The 25,477-nt window shown below is 39.1% G+C and overlaps 5 protein-coding genes across 5 annotated transcripts; 3 read left to right on the forward strand and 2 right to left on the reverse strand.

Annotated features, from left to right (window-relative positions):
- Positions 1 to 4: 4 nt before the first annotated feature.
- On the reverse strand, positions 5 to 6,961 carry BDF20DRAFT_909680 (uncharacterized protein; the record flags this gene model as incomplete). Its single annotated transcript, XM_053083618.1, has 3 exons — positions 5 to 4,105; positions 4,183 to 6,578; positions 6,691 to 6,961. 3 exons carry the CDS (start codon positions 6,959 to 6,961, stop codon positions 5 to 7), a joined length of 6,768 nt encoding a protein of 2,255 aa, XP_052941237.1.
- Positions 6,962 to 7,397: 436 nt separating this feature from the next.
- BDF20DRAFT_968413 (Ion transport protein-domain-containing protein) lies at positions 7,398 to 15,280 on the forward strand. The gene is made up of 22 exons (XM_053084996.1): positions 7,398 to 8,695; positions 8,766 to 8,918; positions 8,993 to 9,322; positions 9,387 to 9,442; positions 9,512 to 9,663; positions 9,739 to 9,820; positions 9,887 to 10,070; positions 10,142 to 10,604; positions 10,667 to 10,837; positions 10,892 to 11,009; positions 11,071 to 11,487; positions 11,611 to 12,948; positions 13,022 to 13,286; positions 13,355 to 13,534; positions 13,618 to 13,906; positions 13,945 to 14,016; positions 14,088 to 14,300; positions 14,369 to 14,469; positions 14,560 to 14,702; positions 14,765 to 14,897; positions 14,972 to 15,144; positions 15,207 to 15,280. The coding sequence occupies exons 1-22, from the start codon at positions 7,803 to 7,805 to the stop codon at positions 15,230 to 15,232; spliced, it is 5,952 nt and encodes a 1,983-aa protein (XP_052941238.1). The 5' UTR covers positions 7,398 to 7,802; the 3' UTR covers positions 15,233 to 15,280.
- A 406-nt stretch (positions 15,281 to 15,686) lies between these two features.
- BDF20DRAFT_847605 (CBF/Mak21 family-domain-containing protein) lies at positions 15,687 to 18,877 on the forward strand. The gene is made up of 6 exons (XM_053079810.1): positions 15,687 to 15,916; positions 15,984 to 16,484; positions 16,569 to 17,149; positions 17,216 to 17,774; positions 17,845 to 18,153; positions 18,242 to 18,877. The coding sequence occupies exons 1-6, from the start codon at positions 15,719 to 15,721 to the stop codon at positions 18,755 to 18,757; spliced, it is 2,664 nt and encodes an 887-aa protein (XP_052941239.1). The 5' UTR covers positions 15,687 to 15,718; the 3' UTR covers positions 18,758 to 18,877.
- Positions 18,777 to 19,973, reverse strand: BDF20DRAFT_847608 (uncharacterized protein). The gene has a single exon (XM_053079811.1). It carries the CDS (start codon positions 19,935 to 19,937, stop codon positions 19,161 to 19,163), a length of 777 nt encoding a protein of 258 aa, XP_052941240.1. The 5' UTR covers positions 19,938 to 19,973; the 3' UTR covers positions 18,777 to 19,160.
- A 3,584-nt stretch (positions 19,974 to 23,557) lies between these two features.
- BDF20DRAFT_847615 (major facilitator superfamily domain-containing protein) lies at positions 23,558 to 25,472 on the forward strand. The gene has a single exon (XM_053079812.1). It carries the CDS (start codon positions 23,666 to 23,668, stop codon positions 25,277 to 25,279), a length of 1,614 nt encoding a protein of 537 aa, XP_052941241.1. The 5' UTR covers positions 23,558 to 23,665; the 3' UTR covers positions 25,280 to 25,472.
- Positions 25,473 to 25,477: the final 5 nt, after the last annotated feature.

Raw genomic sequence — 25,477 nt, forward strand, 5'->3', positions numbered from 1 at the left:
AATTTTAACGGCGTTGGGAACCCATAACAAGAGTAAGCAATGCCATTCTGACATAAAGGCCATATCTCATTTGTCGGAAATAAGCGGCTCTTTGGTCGAAATCGACTTCTGGTTCAATTTCATTTACACGAGGAAGAGGATGCATGACAATCATTTGAGCCTTCGCCTTACTTAAAACGTCGTTATTCAAAATGAAAGAGTCCTTAACACGGTGGTATTCTTCGTCGTTGCTGAAACGTTCCTTTTGAACACGGGTCATATACAAAACATCAGTGGAGCCAATAACTTCATCAAGAGTGGTATATACATTCTGCTTAACACCAGCAGCAGCGACTTCTTCCATGACATCCTTGGGCATTGACAGGGAATCAGGGCAGACATAGTTGATAGTGACTTGGTAATAAGCCAAGATTTTAGCCAAGGAGTGAACAGTACGACCATTCTTCAAATCACCAACCAAAGTAATGGTTAAACCATTGACAGTACCTAATTCTTCACGGATAGTAAAGACATCCAAGAAAGCTTGGGTAGGGTGTTCACCAATACCATCACCAGCATTGATGATAGGTACCTTTGAGTACTTGGCAGCAATTTGAGCGCTACCGTGCTGAGGATGACGAAGGACAATGACATCAGAGTAACAACCAAGAGTACGGACGGTATCTGCAAGAGACTCACCCTTCTGAACAGAGGAAGTTGCTGCACTGATAGATACAACCTTACCACCCAAACGATACATGGCAGCTTCAAAAGAGGATGATGTACGAGTGGAGGGTTCGAAGAACATAGTACTCATTACGCGACCTTGTAACAAATTGATAGAACCGTACAATTCAACGAGGTTACGCATTTCGTGGGCAACACCAAAGAGCAAATGAAGATCGTTACGGTCAAATTGTTTGGAACGTAAGATGTGCTTGCGGTAAAACGGTGAACGGTTGAATACACGGATGAGAGAAGCAGGAAGTTCATAAGTAGGAGAGGCAAAAGGCACCAATTGTTGATCGCTAGCACCAGCCAATTTGATGGAGTCAAGATGCTGAGAGGATTTAGCTTCAGGTGCTCTTTCAGGAACATCAGTAATGTTAGCGGCAGAAGTGGTTGAAGCGGCTTCAGCCTTCTTCTTCAAAACGCTAACGGATGCAGATGCCTTGGCTTGAGCGGATAAATCACGACCGACAATACCATCTTGTCTGAATACACCATCCATGAAGACTGTTACACCATTGACAACAACACGGCTAACAGAACCACGAATCTTCTTGCCGGCAAGTGGGCCACAGCTCCATGTCTTGGCACGATCTAATTCAACTTCAACATAGGTATCAGACTGAGCAGGAAGACCAAAGATACGACGAGGGTTTTCATTCATACGTTCAGCAATATCTTGAATAGACAATCTTCCGTCAGCAACTGCAGTTAAGAGTAAAGGCAAGCCTTCGGCAATTCCTTCAATGGCAGATTTTTCAGAAGGACTGGGGTTAGGACCCAAAGAGAAGCAATCAATGACATCCAATTTCTTCCATAATCCTTCTTGATCCGCAGGAGAGGGCAACAACTTGGACTCAAGTTCAGCATTATTGAGGAAGAGAGAATAGACTGAGACATCGCAAGTCACTTTCAAACCCTTATTTTTAGTCATTTCAATCAAAGCCAAATCATCCTTGCTAGTGACATTGGAAACATGAAGCACATGACCATGAATGGAAGCAAGCAACAAGATTGAAGCGAGATCAGTACCTTTAGCTTCGGTAACAATAATGCGGTCTCTAGGCCAAGAATCAAACACGGAATCGTAAACAGAAACATTACCGTTGCCAATCTTATTAGTGTTGACATAAGCAGCAGCAACAGAAGAAGCAACGGTATCGAATTTGTCTGCATTGTCAACAGTTGCAGTTGCATAGATCAAGTAGTCAGCACTTGATGCCTTTTGAGCGGCACTAGATAATTGTTCAACAGATGACATGTTGATTACATCAGGACAATTGATAGCAACGGTAGTAATACCAGACTTGAGTGATTCCTTGGTAACAGAAGCAAGGTCGTTCAAAGAAGGAATATGAGCATTGATATTGAAGAGGCCAGGAAGGGTAGCTGTGTTGCTGCTACTCTTAAAATCTACACCAAGAATTTCGAATTCCTTCTTACGAGCAAGAGCCTCTACAAACAATTTGGCGCACTTGACGTTCGTCAAAAGAGGAGTGGAATAATCAACAGCCATACGGCGAGATCGATAACCCTTGGACATGTAAGAAGCAGGTCTACGGAAACGGTTTCTAGAAGGCAAGTTGATGTACAAATCAATCAAGTTATTGGACAAATGTTGCTGAAGCGAATATTCAGCTTTAAGCTTGTCATCGACATCGCCATCCAAAAGATCGAGATGCTTGACGGGAATGTTATGTTCCGAAATAAAATCGGCAGTACCTGTGGTAGCAAAGAGGTTATAACCAAGTTCATGCAATTTCTTGACAGATGGAAGCAATTCCAATTTTTCCTTATAGGAACCAATGGAAAGCAAGATGTTCTTCTTCGGTAAAACAAAGCCAGTTGCCAATAGAGCCTTTAAATAAGCTTCGTATTTGTTTTTACCGAAACAAGCTACTTCACCAGTTGAAGCCATTTCAACACCCAAAACAGGATCGGCGCCAGATAAACGACTGAAAGAGAATTGAGGAACCTTGACACCAACATAATCTTTGGGAACATCAACCTTAGGATAAGGTGTAACAGGAAGACCAAGCATAGCAAGAGTAGCCATTTCAATCATATCAACACCCATAACCTTAGAAACAAAAGGAGATGAACGAGCAGCACGAACATTACATTCAATGACCTTGATTTCATTGTTCTTAGCAATGAATTGGATATTGAAAGGACCAGTGATATTCAATGCACGACCAATCTTGGCAGTAGCATCTTCAATCTTACGAATGGTTTCCGGATCAAGATCTTGAGGAGGTAAGACTAAAGTGGCATCACCAGAATGGACACCAGCATTTTCAACGTGTTCTGAAATGACGTGATTGATCAATTTACCATCAAGGGCAACGGCATCAACATCAACTTCCTTTGCTTCCTCGATATACTTGGTAATAACAACAGGATGATCGCGGGATACAGCAGCGGCTTCCTTCAAGTAGGACTCAAGATCATCCTTAGAAAAGACGACATTCATGGCAGCTCCAGAAAGAACATATGAGGGTCTGACCAAAACAGGGAAGCCAACACGTTCACAAAAAACTTCTGCTTCTTCAAAACTGGTCAGTTCTTTCCAAAGAGGTTGATCAACGCCAATACTATCACACATTCTTGAGAATTTATAGCGATTTTCAGCATTATCAATCATTTCAGGTGAGGTACCAAGAACCTTAACATTTTGACGGTACAAAGGCAGAGCAATATTATTGGGTGTTTGACCACCCATGGACATAAGGACACCACTGGATTTTTCAATTTCATAGATATCCAAAACACGTTCCAAATTGATGTTTTCGAAGTACAAGCGATCAGCTTCATCATAATCAGTAGAGACTGTTTCAGGATTGTAATTGACCATAACAGTCTTAATACCTTGTTCACGAATGGTTCTAACTGCACGAACAGCGCACCAATCAAACTCAACAGATGAACCGATACGATATACACCTGAACCCAAAACCATGATACCCTTATCATTAAAGTCAATATCGTGCTCAACAGCATTGTATGTCATGTATAGATAGTTGGTGAAAGCAGGGAACTCGGCAGCGACTGTATCAATTTGTTTAACGAAAGGAGTAACGCCATACTCTTGACGAAGTTTCCTGATAGCGAATTCGTTGCTGTTTAAATGGTTGGCAATTTGACGATCTGAAAAACCGAGTTGTTTGGCGGAACGTAACAAGTTACCAGGAACATTGGATTTGTTGAATCCATCCAGACGGTTACCCAAGGAGACAATGTGCATCAATTTGTTAAGGAACCATTTGTCAATCTTTGTCATTTCCCAGATCTTATCAACACTATAACCCTTAAACATTGCATTAGCAATAGCGAATAGACGTTGATGAGAAGGGTTGGTTAACTCGTAATCGATTTCGTCATCAGCTACAAAGTCATTCTATGGTTTTGAATCAAAATAAAAGTATTATTACCAGGATTTGCAATAAGATGAACAAAGCAATATCTTGTTAATACCTGACTAAAGCCCATGAAGTTGTAATCAATAGCACGAATGGCCTTCTGAATTGTCTCTTCAAATGTACGGCCAATAGCCATCACTTCACCAACAGACTTCATAGATGATGAAAGTGCAGTACTAACACGATTGAACTTTTTGAGATCCCAACGGGGAATCTTGACAACAACATAATCAAGAGAAGGTTCGAAACATGCACAGGTAACCTTGGTGACACTGTTTTTGATTTCATTCAAAGGAATACCCAAGCCAAGTTTGGCAGCGACGAAAGCAAGAGGGTAACCTGTGGCTTTAGAAGCGAGGGCCGAAGAACGGGACAAACGAGCATTGACTTCAATGATACAATATTCTTTAGAGAATGGATTCAAAGCATATTGAATGTTACATTCACCTACGACACCCAAATGACGAATGACATTTACAGCAGTAGTACGAAGCATATTGTAGTCTTCATCAGAAAGAGTTTGAGAAGGAGCAACGACAATGGAGTCACCAGTATGGATACCAAGAGGATCGAAATTTTCCATATTACAAACGGTAATACAATTATCTTGACAATCACGAACAACTTCATATTCAATTTCCTTCCAACCTTTCATGGATTTTTCAATTAAAACCTGAGGTGAAGTAGCAAAAGCCTTATTACAGAGTGCGACGAGTTCGGCCTCATTATCAGCGAAACCAGAGCCAAGACCACCAAGAGCATAAGCAGCACGGCAAATTACAGGATAGCCGATTTCCTTAGCGGCGGCGAGAGCTTCATCAACACAGACAGCAGAAGAGGATTGAGCACACTTTTCATCGATTTCATATAGTGCTTGAGCGAAGAGATCACGATCCTCAGTAGTAATAATAGTATCGATAGGTGTACCAAGAACCTTAACACCTAAAGCTTCAAATTCGTCCTTCAAAGCAATACCAACACTTAAGGCTGTTTGACCACCAAAAGTGACATAAATACCATCAGGTTTTTCGAATTGGATAACCTTGCGTACAAATTCAGGTGTAACAGGTAAGAAATAGACCTTATCAGCTAAACCTTTGGAAGTTTGAATAGTAGCAATGTTAGGGTTGATAAGCACTGTATAAATGCCTTCTTCTTTCAAAGCCTTGATGGCTTGAGAGCCAGAGTAATCGAATTCACCAGCTTGCCCGATAGAAAGACCACCAGAACCCAAAACAAGAACCTTATTGACATGAACTCTGGGGTTCTTGTTTCTATTTTCTACAATATCACCACCGGGCATGTTGATACGTACAAGAGACTTCTTTTCAAGGCATTCCTTAGCAGTGTTAAGGAAGACATCAAAAAGGAACTCAGTATCACGGGGACCAGGAGTGGATTCAGGATGGAATTGAACTGAGAAGATAGGAAGACTCTTATGAATAGTACCTTCATTTGAACCGTCATTTGCATTGACAAATAATTCTTGGTAATCTTCGGGAAGAGTGGAAGCATCGACAGCGTAACCATGATTCTGAGATGTGATATAACAACGACCAGAAAGTAAATTGGTACAAGGGATGTTTTGACCACGATTACCATATTTCATCTTCTTTGTTTTGGCGCCAGCAGCCAAAGCCATAACTTGGTGACCCAAACAAATACCAAAGACAGGTTTTTTGAGATCTTTGATGAATTTAGCAGTATTTTTTATGGTAGTATCAATGGTAACTGGATCACCTGGACCGTTAGAAAGGAAGAGACCATCGTAAGAATCAACAGGCTCTGCATTGAAATCATAATCCCAAGGAACGACTTTTAATTCGACACCGCGGAAAACGAAACAACGAATTTGATTGTACTTCATACCGATATCCACAGCAATAATACGCATTGTACGTCCACTAGGGACTTTAATGGCTTTTGCGGGATCAGGGTAGTAAATTTTGGGTTCCTTAATAGAAACTTCTGCTACCAAGTTTCTCTTGTTGGGATCAACCCATTCTACATCTTCATAATCAGCCATCCAACGTTCAGAGGAAGAGGCGTTTGATGAAGCGGTTAAACCAAGGGCAGAGGCAGCTGCATCAACAGTACTTGTGGCCAGAGACTTGGGGAAAAGAATTTTACCCAGAAGAACACCCTGAGTACGGATCTTCTTTGTCATAGCACGAGTATCAATACCGTAAAGGGCAGGAATATTGTTCTCCTTAAGCCAAACTGAAAGAGAAGAATCGGCCAGATAATGAGAGTAATCTTGAGCATAGTTGCCGACGATCAAACCAGCGACATGGATCTCGTTGGATTCGAAGTATTTGGGGATATCCTTCAAGAGCTCATCCATTGCAGTGCGGCTGGGTACACCATAGTTACCAATCAGAGGGAAAGTTAAGACCAGGATTTGGCCACGGTAGGAAGGATCGGTCAATGATTCGGGATAGCCAACCATACCTGTTTGTGAAACATGTCAAAAATTTTTTGTTCTAAAATCAAAGCACGCCTGCTTCCGCAAAATAACAAATAGATATCCCTTGCCCCACACAAAACAGCTACTAATGCTTACCTGTCTGGAAAACGCATTCACCAGAAATACTCTTCTCTGCACCAAAAGAAACACCCTGGTAACTGGTACCATCCTGTAGAATCAAAGTACCAGTGGTAACACTCTTTTCCTCATAAGCTGTCACAGGACGATGTGGCGCAGATGGAGAACGTGGAGAAAGAGCAGGAAGCGGGGTAGCATTGGCAGCAGGTGCAGGGATTTGAGCACCAGTGCTGATTGCAGGAGCAGTACCAGCAGCTGCGACAGAAGGAACAGGGAAGTTAGAAGCCATTTTATATTCTAATTAGAGTTTTGGTGATAAGATATCAAGACGGCACACAAGCACAAGATCACGTATTTGGTCCTTCTTTCTATGAAATGCCCCAGAATGATTAATTCAACGGAAAGCTCTTTTTGACGTGTACAATTACACTATCTTACGTTAGATAATAGTCAGAGACTTTGAAGACGTAAAAAGAAGAGAAGTTGTTTACAAAAATAGAAAATTTATTTGAATTAAAAATAGAAAATATAAAAGGTATTCCTAAGATCGTCAGCCAAGGAAGCTGAGAGGTTTCATGAAAACAAAAGCGAGCGTCTTTTTATACCTTTTGCAAGATACCCAGAAAAATTTTTTTGGTTGAAAAGAAAGTCCTGTTTTAGAGCCAATCATTTTTGAGGTACCTATCTGCGAGACATTTTCTCCGCCTTTTTTTTTGTTAAGCTAACCCCATTTTTGAATAGCACAACCCAATGGACAAACGCGGTGGTGATGATAATAGTGAGTTTTAATTTCATTACAGAGACGTGCAACAACAAAAAGCCCGATGATGACCAGCGATTACCAATTGCATTGCTGTCTTGCGTAAATGCAACGGTTGTTGAATTCACTGCTGTACCACTGTACACTCAGCACTAATAGTGTCATTTCAGGTCGGATGAAAGAGGTTACGAATAAGAGTGCTTGGAATTGCCCCTTTTTCTTAGTTCTATTCACATCAAAGAAAGCACTACATTGAGTGTCTCTGATTCGTGGCCACAGATAACATTTCAAAGCAAGAGTAACTGATTATTTGTCAAGACCGGGCGAAAAATTATAGACCAGTAAATAAAAAGTTAGCCTGTCTCACCAAATGACTGTAAATGAGTCAAATGAAAGTGATGACCTACAACTCCGTGTGGAAGATGATTCCTCATCGCCATCATTCATGACCTTCACACCCAAATTATCACACTCACTATCACGTCGTTATACCCAGAAAAAGCAGCCTGTAAATGCTACTGAATTTATGAACTCATTCGATCAACAAAAACTTAACTCAACTCTATCCAACAAGCATACGGGTAGAAGCAGTATCTCGATCATGTCTTATGAGACACTCTCATCAACTGAGGACGCCGACGACGTTACTGACACAGCTAGATTGACTTTAAACGCATCAGCACTAGATGGGAGAAACAACAAGAAAACGAAGCGCATCAGTAAGACACATCGATATGATTCTGAAGAACTATACAATGGCTCCTTTAGATTGTCAGTACAACAGGAACGACCCGTCAGTAGGTTTTACGAACCAGCTTACATTGATATGAAAGCAGATCAGCGTAATAAGAATCTACAAGAGATCATATCGAAGACCACAAAAGAGTATCTCAATGCTGCCATTTCTATAATCCAAAAAACGTCTAAAAGAGTCATTAATTTGCATGATATTAGTAACCAACAATGCCAACAATTGCATAGTACAGCTAATGTAGTAAGGCTTCATGATAATAATCTTAACAAATCAACGGAAAAGTTAACGTATCGTGACAGCCGCTCAGCCAATAAAGATGTCGCAATACAACAAACAGTGCCTGTAAGAAATCTTCCTCGTCTGGATTCGGCATTATGTGTTCCTAGTATGTCCCAATCAGCGACTGTGGACAGCATTGATAGCGAAACTGAGCTTTATGGACATAGTTTGAAAATATTCTCGCCTACAAATACGTTCCGACTTTTTCTTTTTAATATTTTACGGTGGAGGTACTAAAAAAGCAACAGAATGTCAAACCTTATCAGAAATTAACTTTCTTTCTCCGCTCAAAAAAACAAGATGGCTGGAACCATTTTTAATGCTATTGATTGTCTTCCACGGAATTGTGTTGTTGATCGTTGGATGGGGAAACAATCCATTTCCAGTTCCTCCACAGCAATGGGTGCCTACATGGGATCAATTAGCGCTCTTGATCATATTTTCTATCTATACGTAAGCACATTATCTATGTTGTCTTCACACATTCTCGCTCCAGTACTCAAAAATCTATCTATCATCTTTCATAGTGTCATTATCATAGCTCGCAGCATTGTATATGGTTTCATTATTAACTCAGCAAAGAATGGAAAGCGTCCCTTTTTAAGGCACAGTTGGAATAGAATAGATTTTGTATCAGTATTATCGTATTGGATTGATTTCATCTTACTACTGACGCATCAAGAAATGCAAGGAGAAACGCAACGAATACTTGTGTTCAGGATGCTTTCAGCGCTTATACTGTTGCGTTTATTGAATCTAACTGATGGCAATAAAGTGATTCTAAATAGCTTGAAAAAGGCAGCACCTTTATTAGTCAACGTTCTCTTCTTTGTATTATTTTTCTTTGTTGTCTTTGCGTAAGTACTGAAGTTTGTTAAATATATTGACTGTCAGTCATTGATAATTGTTATATACGGGAAGAATTGTAGGCATTCAATCATTCAAAGGATCGTTTAAACGACACTGCGTATGGCATGGTATGTCTATTTTCAGTTTTTTGGTTTGGCTTAAACTCATCTGCTAATTTTTACGCTCTATTGTGAAAGACCCCAACAATACAACTAACGTACAAGAGGTCCAGCAATATTGCGGTGGTTATATCAATGGTTCAGGAGCTGTCGTACCTTACAGGTTGAAAGATGGTACCGAGGCACTCTGGTCCAAAGGCTTCATTTGCGAGCAAGGATTGATCTGCGAGGTGAGCTCTACAGTTACCTGGCATAATACGTTGGAAGCCTGACGGTTTTTTTGGTTTGCTTTTTGTTACCTATAGGAAACAGATAATCCTTTTGGAGGGACAATCAGTTTTGATAATATATTTTCATCTATGCTAATTGTTATGATCATCACGGGCGGTACGTTCCAAATTCGTGATCTTCGTCAAACGGTCTGCTATCTTTACTTACTTTTTGTTTTCATAGTGCAATCATGGACGGATCGTATGTATGATATGATGGATGCTGAGTATTTTGTAGCTTGCCTCTATTTTGTTGTAATCGTTATTGTCATGAATTTTTGGTTGGTCAACTTATTCATTGCAGTTATTACTGAGATGTTTGCCAAAGTAAGAGAGGACTCGCAGCATTCTGCCTTCACAAATTCCAAGTAAGAGATTTTCCATCTTTAGGGTATAAGTATGTTGCTTATCAGATTCCAATACAACACATTGCTTATAGAGCCAAACCTGTATTAGCAGACTCTACTGATGGAGGATGGGCTTTTTCGGAAGAAGACGACGGCCTTACGGAACAGATTACTCGGAATTCCCTTTTCAATAGATTTGTAAAGTTTACATATCCTTTTTGGATCTTTCTAGTGCTTGTTGATTTGGTTTGTATGGCAGCTAAGAATAACAACATGTCAAGAGATACGATAGCTATGTTGGACGAGGCTGAGATTGCATTTACAATCGCTTTCCTTATTGAAATCCTACTTCGTCTGATGTGTAACAGACAGGACCTAAAAGGGTTTTTCCGTGATACGTTAAATTTGACTGACTTTTGTATTGCCATTATTACCTGCATCATTCAAATACCACCAGTTTCAGCACGCCAAAATGTTTACGTATGGCTTACAGGCTTTCAAGTGCTTCGCAGTTATCGATTGGTTGTCGCAATTCCTAGATTACGAAAGCTCATGGTAAAACTTACGCTTTTCCTCTAATCCGTTGCTTGAAATTCTGTTACTGAAACTCTTTCCAGTCCCGTGTGTTAGGAAGTCTTCATGGGTTGATCAATTTATCGTTTTTCATTGTACTCGCGACTCTATTATGTGCCATAATTGCTTTTCAGCTTTTTGAAGGTGTCATTAACGAATTAGGCGAGGAGATGAGATTTTTCTCAGTATATAACTCATTCACAGCCTTATATCAAGTAAGTGGTTAGTTTGTGCATTTGATCGGACAATAACTAAGAGCAAACGTGAAGCTTTTTTCTGGAGAAGATTGGACAACCATACTATACAACGTGATGGATGCCGGTTCCGAAAATCATAATAGTACTATATATGCATTGTTCTTGGTGTTTTGGTTTGCGTTCTCCAATTGTAAGTATTCTGTCTTCAGAAAATATCTCGGTAATGCTTTCTAAAATAATTGTAAACGTAGTTGTTTTGGTTAATTTGTTCATTGCTGTACTTATGGAAAACTTTGAGATTGCCGAAGAAGATAAGCAGAAGCGACAAATCTTCAATTTTATGCAAAAAACTGAAAATGAGTTGGACAAAGATGTAGTTATTAGCCGGTGGAACATATATCGATATTTCAAGCCAAAAGCAAAAGGTTTGAGTGTTAAGGATATGCCGAGTAGTTTAACTATATCTACTCAGAAGAGTATCGTAAGGGAGTTTATGATGGTAAAGACAGATAACAGTTTGAACAGAGCACCGAGCATACATAGAGACGGCTCAAACCGTGACGAAGACCACCGTCCAATGAACTTATTTGATAGAGCTAAAAACTTTTTGAATCAAATTCTCAGTACTTCGAAGGACGCAGCCGAACAACAACGACAACAAAAGCTCCGTAAAAGCACCTTTTACATTGACCCATTGAATGCGTTTGATCAAGTTGGGCTTTTACAAAGCCATGCTCGAAAGAACGAAAAACAACACTACACTGAGCCACGATCATTAAAACATTTAGTAGGACCTAGCTTGAGAGAATCCCTTCCTAACAAACAGAACACAGAGACAACTACTTATGACATAGAAGAAAGACGTGCATTAAGACGAGACTTTATTAATTCACATCCTACATATGATCGATCTTTATATGTGTTCTCCAATAGCAATCGATTTCGCAGATGGTGTCAGTTAATCGTTCAGCCAAGCCGTGGTGAACGTATTTTCGGCACACCACCTTTGAAATGGGTTAATATCATATTCTCAGCCGTTATCACTAGCTGTGTTTTAGTGAATGTTATCCTCACAATATACAACTCACCTGTATATCAGTTCGAGCATAGAGACAATCCTTCAGCATTGTTACCATTCAAATATTGTGATTGGGCCTTTACCATTATATTCTCAATAGAATTCGTTATCAAAATTGTTGCTGATGGTTTCGGATGGACACCTAATGCCTATTTACTGAATGGATGGAACTTGTTGGATTTATTTGTGTTGATCACTCTTTATATGTCTAATTTCGGTACATTTGCTGCGTCTACTGGTTTGGAGAGAGGATTTCGGGCATTCAAAGCATTAAGAGCCTTACGTCTTATCAATTTGTTGAAGCCTGCTAAAGAAGCCTTCACTGCCATTCTTGTTACTGGTCTTTCTCAAATTCTGGATGCGGCAGTCTTAGGTTTGTGCCTTATTGTTCCTTTTGCTCTTTACGGAAAAAATGTGTTTATGGGCTTATTCTACTTTTGTAATGACGGAGACAACGGCAAAACTGGCTGTATCTTTGAAGCACTCAGTGGAACTCAAGAACCAATGCCAGAAGACACTAGTGTTTATATGCCTCGTATATGGGATAATCCTTATGTATACAGCTTTGACTCATTTTGGAAATCATTGTTAATTCTCTTTGAAATTTGCAGTGGTGAAGGTTGGATTGACGTGTTAACTACAAGCATGGGTATTACTGGTAAAGATGAAGCTCCACAACAAGATGCAAGCCAACTATGGGGTATTTTTTTTATGGTCTACAATCTTGCAGGCTCTGTATTTGTTATTTCCTTATTTTTGGGTGTTGTTATTGAAAACTTCACGAAAAGAAACGGCACAGCGTACATGACAACGGATCAAAGGCGGTGGCTAGACCTTAAAAAGCTGTTGAACCAAATTCGACCTGCCAAACGACCTAAAATCGTTCCTCAAAACAAACTTCGCAAACTATGTTATAATTTGACAGTTGAGAAAAGAGGCAGATTTTACAAGTTTATGACGGTCATTATATCCTTGAATATTCTTTTTCTCTGCACGGATACTGCTCGTGACAGTGATAATGATGGTATAAACAGTGGAGCATCAGGTTGGAGTCGCGGAAAGAGTAAGTTGAAGCCATGTTGTATCCAAAAAGTTTGCTTTTACTCATCTTCATTCCCTTGTAGTCTATGTATACTTGGCCTTTATCTTTATCTATTGGATAGAAATCTTAATCAAGTTGTTGGGATTAGGCTGGCACTCGTTTCGACAGAACCTTTGGAATCTTTTTGATTTGGGAATAGTGATCGGTAGTTTTATTACAGCTATCATTACTTTGGGCAATTCTACATTGCAGGTCAACGTAGAGTCGCAGAAGTTATTTATGACAGCTTTCTGCTTCAAACTTGTGCAAAGAAGTGATAGCTTGAATCAGCTTTTCACCACAATGGCGTAAGTAGCAACTAGCATCTATGCCATTGCTGTAAGAAGCATATAGTAACTATCCTTTCCTATCCTAGAGCTTCATCTTACCAGATCTTCAACGTTTTCGCGGTTTGGTTTGTCGTTTTGACGACTTATGCAATCATGTTTATGCAAATATTCGGTCTTACCAAGTATGGGCCCAGTTCGACGACTGAGCACATGAACTTCCGAACATATTCAAACACAATGATTTCCTTAATTCGATATTCAACCGGGTAAACCTGTCAGAGCATCATGTGTATTAAATGGGTGTTCATAACTCTTCTGACATTTTTGTTCATAATATTTTCACTAATAGTGAAGGCTGGAATTCGATTATGCATGATTTTACAGTGGAATACCCCAACTGTGTGGTGGCTGACAATTACCTAGATTCTGATTGTGGGTCTCTACGATGGTCCTATTTTTTATTCTTGACTTTCAACATTATTTCAATGTATATCTTCATCGCTATATTCGTTGCTGTTGTTACGGACAACTTTTCCTACGTCTACCAAATCAAAGCAAACTTTTCACTGGTGAACCGCGATGAGATTAGAAAATATCCTTTTTCCTCCACAATATTATCCTTCAACTTTCAATCAAAAGTATATATTATCTTTAACCTTTTTACTTTACATTCAAGATGACGTGGGCATCGATAGATACTGATAGAACCGGTTACATCAAACCAAATCAGTATATGTCTTTTTGGCGGGTAAGCAACTCTTACAAAATTTATTTCACGGACAGGACTGAAGAACTATACAAATTTTCTGTTTTCTTTAGAAACTTGATGGTATATTTAAATGCAGGATTTTTGAGCCTGAGTATTCCTACAAAGCACTCGTTAAAGGATGCCGTCAGAACAGTGACGGTCCTTATCTGCTAAATGACCCTTATGAACACAACCTCGATTTAGCAGCGCTGAACGAAAAATTGAAACTACTGGATAAGCGTGACCTACATTCACGTAGGCAAGATCTGGAGAAGTTATACTGGGTATGTACCATTTTGCGTGTTATAATGTGTTTTTAAACTAATTGTACTATATCGTGAATTGTTCTCAGGAAACTGCTTTGATCGAATCCACTACAAAAGGCGTCACATTCAATCAAATGCTTCTAATGCTTGCGCAAAGAAAGCTCATTATTCCGGAAAAAGCTCTACTGTGATGTATAACCACGTAATACCCATAGCCCGACGTTTTCTGTCTTAGGCTAATATAATCTGCTTTTGTTTTTTCTTTTATTTTTTGTAGATTGGAGGAACTATTAGAAAATCAAAGAAAGGAAGAGGCAATAAATACACTTATTTCTATTGACCGTGTCCGTGGTTTAATAGAAACAATTGCTTTACGTAAGAAATTCTTGAAGCATCTAGAAAGCAAAAGGCATAAAAAAGGTAACAATTACTGTAAAGAAACTTTAGTAAGCAAACATTATTTGGCTGACCGTTTTATATAGCATCAGTGCCAATAATTCGGGTGGATAAAGACTTGGCTAGTGATTCTCTCATAGCACCTCCCTTGAGCCCGTTTGAATTAGTGAGTAGCCCTGATGACGACGCGTTTTCATCAAACATTGGATCTTGCAGAAGGTATGTTATCATCAATTTATGACCGCTCTTCTGCAACTTCATCTACCAAAGTTAAATTTTTGTTTTGACTATAGTTCCCTTAATCCCTTTTCTGATAATTATCATTTATCAAGTGATGATGATGGATTAAGCAGTGCCACAAATAGATTGATAGGCGATGAGCAGAGAGACAGGCAGGAAGGTATTGAGAACATGGTCAGTGAAAGCCTCACAGATGCTGCTTCTGTCTCGCATAGTTTATGGCAAGGTAAGGAAAGACACTTTTATCATGCACCACATGAGCTCCCTTACTCACATGTTAAATTATAGAAATGCTTCAAAATGAAAGCAAATAAGCTTCGCAATTGTTTTCAGAAATAAAATTTTACTTCACTTATGCCTGTTGTACAGTCTTCTGACGGAAAATTGAGGCTTGCTAGTGTTAATAGAAGGAATGAAGAGATCAAAAAACAGACACGGAGATAATGAAAAGTTTCAAATGTAGGCTTTGAGTATTCTGGAGTGAAGGAACCACAGTTGCCTAAATACTTTTAAAGTCATCAGGCACAGCTAAAACTGCGTATTTGGATCGTTATTATACCAGCAAAACAGGTTCTTGCTAGTTTTGCGGCTCAAAGCATACAGAAACTGTTGAATACAGTACTATTGTTGAGATCAATTGAAGTATGGAGTAACTGGTGACGGGCTTTCAATAATAAATCTGCTTTCGACAATTGAGGCTTGTTCATCCTGATAATTACCGTCACAATATTAGACCGGCTTTTCCATTGATTAAGTTTGTGATTTCAGCTTCGTTCTTCATTAACCTAACCACATTCACAATGGTCGCTGTAGAGAAGAAAGAGAAGAAAACAAATAATAAGCTAAATGATAAGAAAAACAAGGACAAGAAATTGAAAAATTCTAACAAGAGTTCAAAAACCGAGTTACAAGCGCATAAAACCGATGTCAGCTCTAATGAGGAAGAAATTTCTGAAATGAAAATTCACCCTACCAAGGCAACTAATACCAACAAAGTGGTTCGTATTATATATTGGTTAATAGTCCTCCTTAGCGTTCGGTATAATTAACGGGTTAATATTATAGGTTGTAGAACCCACGCCTTATTGGTATAAAGTTACACTTCCGGAAGTCTCTATCAAAAATGTGCAACGACTTTCTCCAACCGATGCTGCAGAGAAATTAACTTATGCAAAGCAACTTCTAACTGAAGAAAACGGTAGAGCTGAGTCACATCCCCTTTTGACTTCTTCCAACCGCAGCTTCATGTCCAACATCATTACGTCTGGTACTTTAAATGATAAAGTATCCGCTTTAACCTTGATGTTTCGTGAGTCACCTCTTCATGGCATGAAAACTTTGGATACATTGATGAATATGGGTCGTAAAAAGGGAAGAAATGAAGCTGTTATGGCTATCACCAGCTTGAAAGATTTGTTCATCAGTTCAGTGCTACCTGACCGAAAATTGATTTACTTTGTTGACAGACCTCTTGCATCCAAGGATGTCACGGATTTACATTTACTCTTATGGGCATTTGAAGATCACTTGAAAAAGACTTATCTTGAATTTCTTAGAATAATTGAAGTATGTCTACAGAACTTTATAAGGTTTTGTAAATGGAATTATAAGAGATCTGTATTAATGTTCCACACATTTTTGCACATTTAGGAACTTTGTCATGATACCTTAATGTACGTCCGTAACAACATGGTCACTTGCTTATTTGATCTTTTGGCCAACAAGCCTGAGCAAGAACAGAATTTGCTGAAACTGCTTGTCAACAAATTGGGTGATTCTGATAACAAAGTTGCTTCGAAGACATCACAATTATTGGTCGATTTACTGGTCAAACATCCAGGCATGAAGTTATTTGTAATTCGAGAAGTGGAACAACTTCTCTTCCATCCTAGCACCAGCGAAAAAGCACAATATTACTCGCTTATTACCATGAACCAAACTATCCTGACTTCCAGAGAAACGGTTACTGCCAACAAATTGATAGAGATATATTTTGTTTTTTTCCGTAAATTACTGAAGCTTGTAGAGGAAGACGAGAAGGAATTATTGAAGAATAAGAAGAAGACAGAAGAGGAACCACAACCGGAAAAGAAGAGCGAAAAAAGAATTGCAAAAGAGAAGCAGCAAAAGAAGAAGGAATTGGAAATAGAAGATCACCAAGCGAAGATGATTGCGGCCATTTTGACGGGTGTAAACCGTGCTTTCCATTTTGCGAATATCTCTGATGAAATGTAACGTCCATTGAAATAATAATGGTTTTTGCGAGTTATAGCTAACTCGTTGTTGATTTAATCTAGGGTTGAAAAACATCTTGAAGTTCTGTATAAAATGACTCACGTTGCCACTTTTAATGCTGCTATTCAAGCCCTCTCGCTCATTTTCACTATCTCGTTATCAAAGCAAAATACTTCAGATCGATTTTATAGAACGTTATATGAATCACTGCTCGATCCTAGACTTAGCCACTCTTCCAAACAATCAATGTATCTGAATTTACTGTATAAAGCAGTCAGAGCTGATACAGATACTCGACGAGTGAAAGCTTTCATAAAGCGTATGGTGCAGATAGCTCATCGTAACCAACCGCACTTTATCACAGGTATCTTTTTCCTTTTAAGTCAGTTAATGGATGCTCAACCTGGTTTAAGGACTATGCTTGCTTTCCCTGAAGGTGAAGAAGAGGACGATGATGAGGAAGAATATTTTGTGGATGCACCCGAGGAGGAGGATGATGAGGAAAAGAAAAAGAAAATTGCTGAGGAAAAGGCTAAAAGAGCCGCCAATAAGCAAGAATATGATGGAAGAAAGCGTGATCCTCGTTTCGCTAATGCTGAAAAAACTTATTTATGGGAACTGGTTAGTGATCTTTCATGCTATTAAACTGTTACGTAGGCACAAAATCTAATATATCAACAAATACATATAGATTCCCTTCAAGAAACATTATCATCCCTCAGTATGTAAATATACTGAACAACTATTTGCAGGAGAGAAGATCCAAAACCAGGAAGATCTTCATCAATTCACATTAATGCATTTCTTGGACAAGTTCGTGTATCGTAATGCTAAGAAACAAGCTACAACAAAGGGCCAATCTATCATGCAGCCTCTTCCTGGTAGTAGACGTGATGGTGGTGTCATCTTTACTAAGGGTAGCGGTATTGTTGGAGAAGATACTCCTCTCAATTCTGAGAAATTCTTGGAAAAGAAGGAAGAAGATGTGGATGCTGATGAGGTAAACAAATAATCATATAATGGCGGGGTGGTTTTGTTTTTTTTTTTTCTCTCTTTTTGTTGACATGTAGTCTATTTTTGTTTTCTAGTTGTTCTTTTATAAATATTTCAATCAAAAGGCGGCCGAAGCACCCAAGAAACCAAAGAAGGCAGCTGCCGATTCTGAAGATGCTGAAGAAGATGAAATTTGGCGTGCTATGATGAATTCTGTGCCTGGTGGTTTGGAAGACGAAGACGAAGATGACGCAGATCTGGACGATGATGAGGACGATGAAGAGATGAGAGCCTTATTAATGGAAGATGAGGACGACGAGGACGTCGACGAAGCTGAAAATCTATCAGAAGGTTTGATAGAATCGGATGAAGAAGACATGGACGGAGAAGACGATGTTGAGCTTGAGTTCATGAATGCATCTGATATGGACGAAGCAGAAGAAGAACAAACGAGTAAGCGTGCCCTTGATTCCGATGAAGACGAAGAAGGAGAGGAAGCTCCCAGTAAACCCAAGAAAAAGAAGGCAAAGAAGGACAAATTACCCACTTTTGCATCTTACGAAGACTATGCCAAACTTATTGAACAAGATTTGGCAAATGATGAAGATTAATTGTCATGCTTTCGAGCTGCCTTTATAAAGTTACACTATCTTAATCCTGTACATATCCATTCTTTTCTCACTCACACACACACACATATATATATACATGTAATAAAGGTTTATACCTCGTAACTAAATTTCATTTTACAATTGAAGATGTTCAAACTGGATCTCGAAGTCAGGAAACTATGTTTAATCAGATTGTAGGGCGACGAAACAATAATGACGAAGTCATTCCTCTAAGAAATATTGATTTATAATTTCACGGAATAAATTTAATTGTTTGGTTAGAAATACAGGTTAAAATAATTGAAGATGCATAAATTGATATGAAAATGAGGGAGGGTAATGAAGTAGAGTGGCGATAATGTACATTATACATAAAGATTAGCTAATAATCAGCATATTAACTTTAAGCGATCATTGAACTGACTCTCTTCATTTTATCAGCCTCATTTTTCTGCTGCTGTTGAAGCGCAGGATTTGCTGAAATATTATTGGTGTCACCGGCTACTGCAGTTGTCGAAACACCAAGCGGTTGATGATCAACACAGTGTCTAGGGAAGACACCCTTGGCTTGACCGCGCGTTAAATTGATACCTTGGCACCATCCATCGTCATATTCAACCAGAACCTCTATTTGATCCCCTAGCTGTATATCAATTTCATCACTAAGGGTAGGTGTATACGTCGCAATAACATGGAAGACTCCAAGCGAGTTGGATTGGGTAGGTGCGAGTGGATCTGACTGCTGTTGTTGAGGAGAGATGGCCGTAACAGCTGTAGCTGTTTTCTGAGCAACAGTGGCTGCACCTTCTTGCTGATAAGTAGTATCTGGTTGGTATGGTAAATTAATTTGAGGTTGATATTGCTGCTGCATGTAATATTGCTCCTGTTGACCATTAGTAGTAGCGGTAGCGGGTACAATAGCCGGCATCATCGATCCTACTATGATATGGTTGTTTGCATCGGCTGTAAATTGAGTAGCATCCACCTTGCTGTTGTTATTATCGTAGGGTGATTTTGGGGACGAAGGACTTGTACCAGCCACAACTGGTTGATTTCCATATTGTTCGTGCGGAATAGGTGACACAGGAGAAGCGACAGGAGCAGCTTCAGGTTGTGTGCCATATTGATGTTGGTATGTTGGTGCCACGGCTGTATTTATTTGCAGATTATTCTGCTGCATTTGTTGCTGTTGCTGTTGCTGTTGCTGTTGCTGTTGGGAGTATAAATTATTATTATATGAGTCACCGTTACCAAAGCCCATCGTGAACGGATCAGGTTTTGATAACCGAGGATTCATACTAATCTGCTTTTTCTTGTTCTTCTGACGAAGGACAAGGTAAGCAACGATACCTGCGACAATGATCACGACAGCTGCGACAATACCACCAATTGCGCCTCCTGATATTCCTTCGTTTTTTGATTCCTGGTCTGCGGTTGTGGCAGCTGTCGTCGAGGGTAATGGTAAGCCTGTAGTTGCAGTTGGCGAGGTAGTAGAGGATACTGCTAACGGTGGTACGAACGAATTGGTTGGTAGGTTATTATTACTGCTAGAAGTCTCGCTGATCCCTTTTGAAGCGACAACTGTTGGCGCTGCTGAGGAATCCACTGCTGATGCGGACGGTTTTGGGCTATTGGACGTTTTAGCAGCAGCAGCAGTATTAGTTGTTGTCGATGTTATTGCTGCTTTCTTCACAGTTGACGTGACCTTTGCGCTCGTTGCATGTTTTGTAGCTGTAGCAGTATCTGCATTGTGAAATTCTTTTGTAGATTCATTATCTTTATTCGAGTAAAGAAATAGTAAAAGGCAATTATTCAATTACTAACTGAAATTATGTTGGTTTTCCCTTATGAATCTTACCACTGCTTGATGCTGCACGTTTATTCAAATCGTTCCATATAAAGGGGATTGCTTCAACTGAATTAACCGCAAGTAATACAACGGACGATGAAAGAATGATCTGATTTATGGGTGAATTCATATTCTATACTATGTTCCCTGTTCTATAAGATATCTAATCACAGAGGCGAAAGAGGAAATACTTAATAGTTGGGCTATCTTACAGATAGAATAAAATAAGGAGAGAAGTTGAGCCCTTTTTCCTGCAAAGGAGAGGTAATAATGAAAAAATAAAAATGTTCTAAAGGTAGAAAAATTGATAAAGAGAGGAAAGAGAAGAAGTTTAGTGGTGGTAGTGATGGTGGTTGCTAGTGCTAAAAGTTTATTAACATTTAAAAAAAAAAAAATAAGGAGCAGCAAGCTATGGTAGAAACTTTAAGTCGTACAGTCTATTGCACAATATCAAAAAGGGTACGCTTAGAATAAATTAGTTTGCCCATTGTCAATATTACAAAAAAAAATTTTGTGCTCTATAGACTTATTACTTTTCCTTAACAAGTGGAATGTGACACTTGCTATATCATTAGTGTATCTCTCTTCATGCCGTTGTACTTGTGCTTGTCCATGAATCAAGTACCTGAGCGCTGTACTTTGTGTCTATTGATTTCAGGGTGTCGATTATTGTCTCTGCATTAAGAGTTGACAATGGTGACTGTAGGATAGCAGTTGAATTCTCGAAGAAAATGCGAGCATTTGATATCCAATCCATTGAATTGAATTTATTCTTGATTCTATTTGCGCATGCTTCACAAGACATACCACTAACCAAGATCCTATACACGTATTCAATTTGCAGAGCCTTTGCTTGATGCACGATATTTGTCTGATTTGCCCATTTCGTTATTTCAGGGCTTATCATCAGAAGAACGGCGATCACCGTTGTAATAACATCGCTTTTTCGGTTATTCAAATGTCGTTGTTTGTACAACTTGTACCCGAGTATGATGACTGTAAGGGTAGTGAGCATAGTACGATAAGGTGTAAACACAGAAAAGCCAGCGCACGAAACAGAGAACAGATTTAGGATTAGCTGGATAACACAGCAGGAGGAGGACAAAAGCGCAGATAGAATGGCCAACGCGTCTGAGACAGGTTTCATTAGGAAGTAGACAGCAGAGATGGAGTGGATAATGTCAGAGATGAAAAAAAAAAAAAGGGAGGGCTGATGAAAAGTGGTTCATTTTAAAGCACATTGGAATTATTTATTTTTGATTGGTTACATGCCGTTTGCTTCGTGTCGAACGCACAAAATGCTCATGCTCGGTAGATGTAATACTTGCTAAAGCCTTTAAACAAGATCGTGTAAGAAGTGCAAAAAGCTCTATTATAGTAGCATTGCGTACGTTTGAGATAGAAGCTGATAGCCATCAAATGAACTAACTAACTCTGCTTTAGCTATATTACACAGCGCTTTATCAGTTTTTCTTTCTTTTTTTCTTTTTTTCTTTTTAAGCAACACTTGATCTTCACTTTGTATTTATCGAGCTCAAATGACCGTAAGCATTACTATTTCTGGGTAAACCTTCCGACCTTAGAGTGCTTTTGTGAACAAAAAATCTGCAGTATAATATTGTTTCATCCGCTTGTTCGGAACGGTCGTCTCAAGTCTACCAGCTGATTCAAACAGCCTCATTCAAATCCAGAATGACAAGAGTGACAAAATAAAGAATGATATCCATATTTTCGAGAAGTAGATTTTTTTGGGAATTCCTATTCATGGCACAATTATGATAAATCACGATAGAAAGCCATCAGTGCCGGAGATTTTACGTTGTTCAATTGTCATTCGAAATACAAAATTTATGACCGAAGCTTCAATTCATATAGGCGTTGCACGGTAAAAACATCAATAATTAATGGTGCAATTATATACTGCGGTTATTTGATGCATAAAAATTGTTCAAGTGGTAGGACTCTAACCTACTTTAAAGTGCACAACGTAAAAGACAGCACGGCAGCAAGTTATATCGGAGAAAGTGGCAACCTTTGGAACATGTATTGTTTTCCTTGGGTGCAGCGTTATAAAAATAGCATTACCAGCCTCGTATAGACAATCAACCCATTAAGCACATGCATTATTCCTCGACCTATTTTGAATGGATTGTTGAAAAACAATTGATGGATGTGTTCGTTTAAACAGATAATACTGTGTCCCAGCTGTTTGTGTCGGTGATAATTAGTGAGAAAACGCAATCTCCATAACTGACAGAGCTTAGAAGATTTTTTTTTAAAGCTATGTTCAGCTGTGGAGTTATGCATACCATTTCGTGCAATGTGATCATTGTTATTTAAAATGAATTAAAGTTTTCAGTGGCATTAAGTAAAGCAACTGGATACAGTCAGGACTAATTCCGAGGAGATAGACACGAAGCATAGATCAGTTATGGTATATTTCCCTGAAAATGGGGTTGACTTATTTTTTGATAGCTGGAGTAAGATGTATTTATAGCTGTACATCTTTATAGAATAATCTAGTTTTACAACTGCTATCATAACAGTTAATAATCGTAAGCAACAAATACACCAATGGCAGTGCCATAGCTTTTCCACGTTTGAGAAATGAACGGTGTACGGTGTTTAGAATAAAATCTGGGGTCAACTCTGTAAACGGCAAAAATAGTAACCAATTTTGCATCCAATTGAAACTTTAAAAAAAAATGAATTTGGTCGATTTTAGGCTGAAGCCTTTGTTAAAAGCATCCATCCACGCGATGAGCAGATCGTAAATTGATTGGTTGAAAACTTCTAGGAAAATCAAGAATCATTTGTAAGAGATATCAATCAATACCAATAGAAGGCACTCACACGACCTCACTTGACACCAGGTTCAAAGCTTTTTGTGATATTCCATTATAAAAAGAATCAAATGTTTTTCGACACGTCTTACTTTTTATTGTTCCTTCACAAAAACAAGCAATTTCAGCCTTAGTTGAACCATTTTCTTTTTCACTTTTCACTTTTTTCTTTCCCCCCCCCATTCTTCGTATCTTTCAACAACACATCTTCCATCAATGACAGATATTGCTTCTCAACATGAGCAAGAACGGTTTGCTGCTGCTGAGAAAAGGCTCCAATCTCTTGAAAGGTTGGATGATGCAAATGGTGCTGGCGGATGGAATTGGTTCACTTTTCGTACCATACTGACTTCCGGTGCCGGCTTCTTCACCGACTCGTATGATGTCTTTATTATTAATCTCGTAACACCTATGCTTGGCTATGTCTACTATTCTCAACACGGCAACAAAATTCCATCCAATATTGAAGGCATCTTGAAAGGTATGTCTTCGGTGGGTACCTTTATTGGTCAGCTTCTATTTGGTTTCTTGGGTGATATTCTTGGTCGTAAGATATACGGTTTTGAGTTGTTGATTATTATCATCGGTACGATCAATTGTGCTACTTCTGCTTCAGCTATTCGTGGTGTGGATGCTATTGCATTTCTTGGATTTTGGCGTCTGATTCTTGGTATTGGTGTTGGTGGTGATTATCCTATGTCTGCTACTATTACCTCTGAATGGTCCGCTGCTGGTAAACGCGGTATGATGATGGCCCTCATCTTTTCTATGCAGGGTATTGGTAACTTGTCTGCTGCTATTGTTACATTGATTCTTTTGGCTATTTTCAAAGGTGCTATTAATGCTGATGTGATGAATTTGGATTATGTCTGGCGGCTCTGTATTGGCCTTGGTGCTGTTCCTGCTGTAGCTACCATATACTTGCGTTTCACTATGCCTGAATCACCTCGCTACTCTCTTAATGTGCAAGGCGATGTTGAAGCTGCCGCTCAAGCGAAAGGTCAAACAGTCAGCGAAGAGCTTATCAAACAACACACTAAAACAGAGGAAAAGCGCGACCACTGGGCGGAATTCAGAGCTTACTTTGGTCAATGGAAACATCTTAGGGTATTGATCGGTACTGCTGCCTCTTGGTTCCTCCTCGACGTTGCTTTTTATGGTCTCGGGCTCAATAATTCTGCTATTTTACAAGCCATCGGTTTTGCTCATAAAGCTACACCTTTTGAGACTCTTTGGGCCAATACTGTTGGTCAAATCATTATCACTTGTCTTGGCTCCGTTCCTGGTTATTATATTACTGTCTTCACCGTTGAAAAGCTTGGTCGTCGTACCATTCAAATCATGGGTTTCACTGCTACCACTATTTTGTTCGCTATCATGGCTGGTTGTTATAACATCTTGATTGAAAAATCTATGCCTGCTTTCATTTTCCTCTTTACCTTAGCACAACTTTTCCAAAATTTTGGTGCGAATGCTACTACTTTTATTATTCCTGGTGAAGTGTTCCCTACCAAAGTTCGTGCCTCTGCTCACGGTATTTCTGCTGCCTCTGGCAAAGCAGGTGCTATTTTGGCATCCTTTGCTTTTAACGTACTTGTCGATATTGGTGGTGCTCCTGGTCAACATGCATTCTTGCCTCAAACTCTTGGTATCTTTGCGGCTGTCATGTTTTTGGGTCTTATTGTCACTGTTCTCTGGGTTCCCGAATCAAAAGGTAAAGATCTTGAAGAGTTTGAAGAGGATTATATCCCTCCTGTCACTTTACAATTGGATGCTTCTGAGGAAGCAAGCACAACCAATGAAGCTATACTACCTGAATTAAAAGCTTAAAATCACATTTACCATTTCATTTAAATCTTTTTTTTTCTTCTTTTTCTTTTGTACATTACTAACACTTCATAAATAACCCGTTTCTTTTTAATGATCTGACGTACTCTAATTCTGTAAATATCACATTATTCCTTATCATATATCTCTCAAACATGAGGTTCACGAAATAAATTGTATACAATAATAATGACAATAATA

The sequence above is a fragment of the Mycotypha africana genome (genome assembly GCF_025528875.1).
Source record: "Mycotypha africana strain NRRL 2978 chromosome Unknown BDF20scaffold_1, whole genome shotgun sequence".
Classification (NCBI taxonomy): domain Eukaryota; kingdom Fungi; phylum Mucoromycota; class Mucoromycetes; order Mucorales; family Mycotyphaceae; genus Mycotypha; species Mycotypha africana.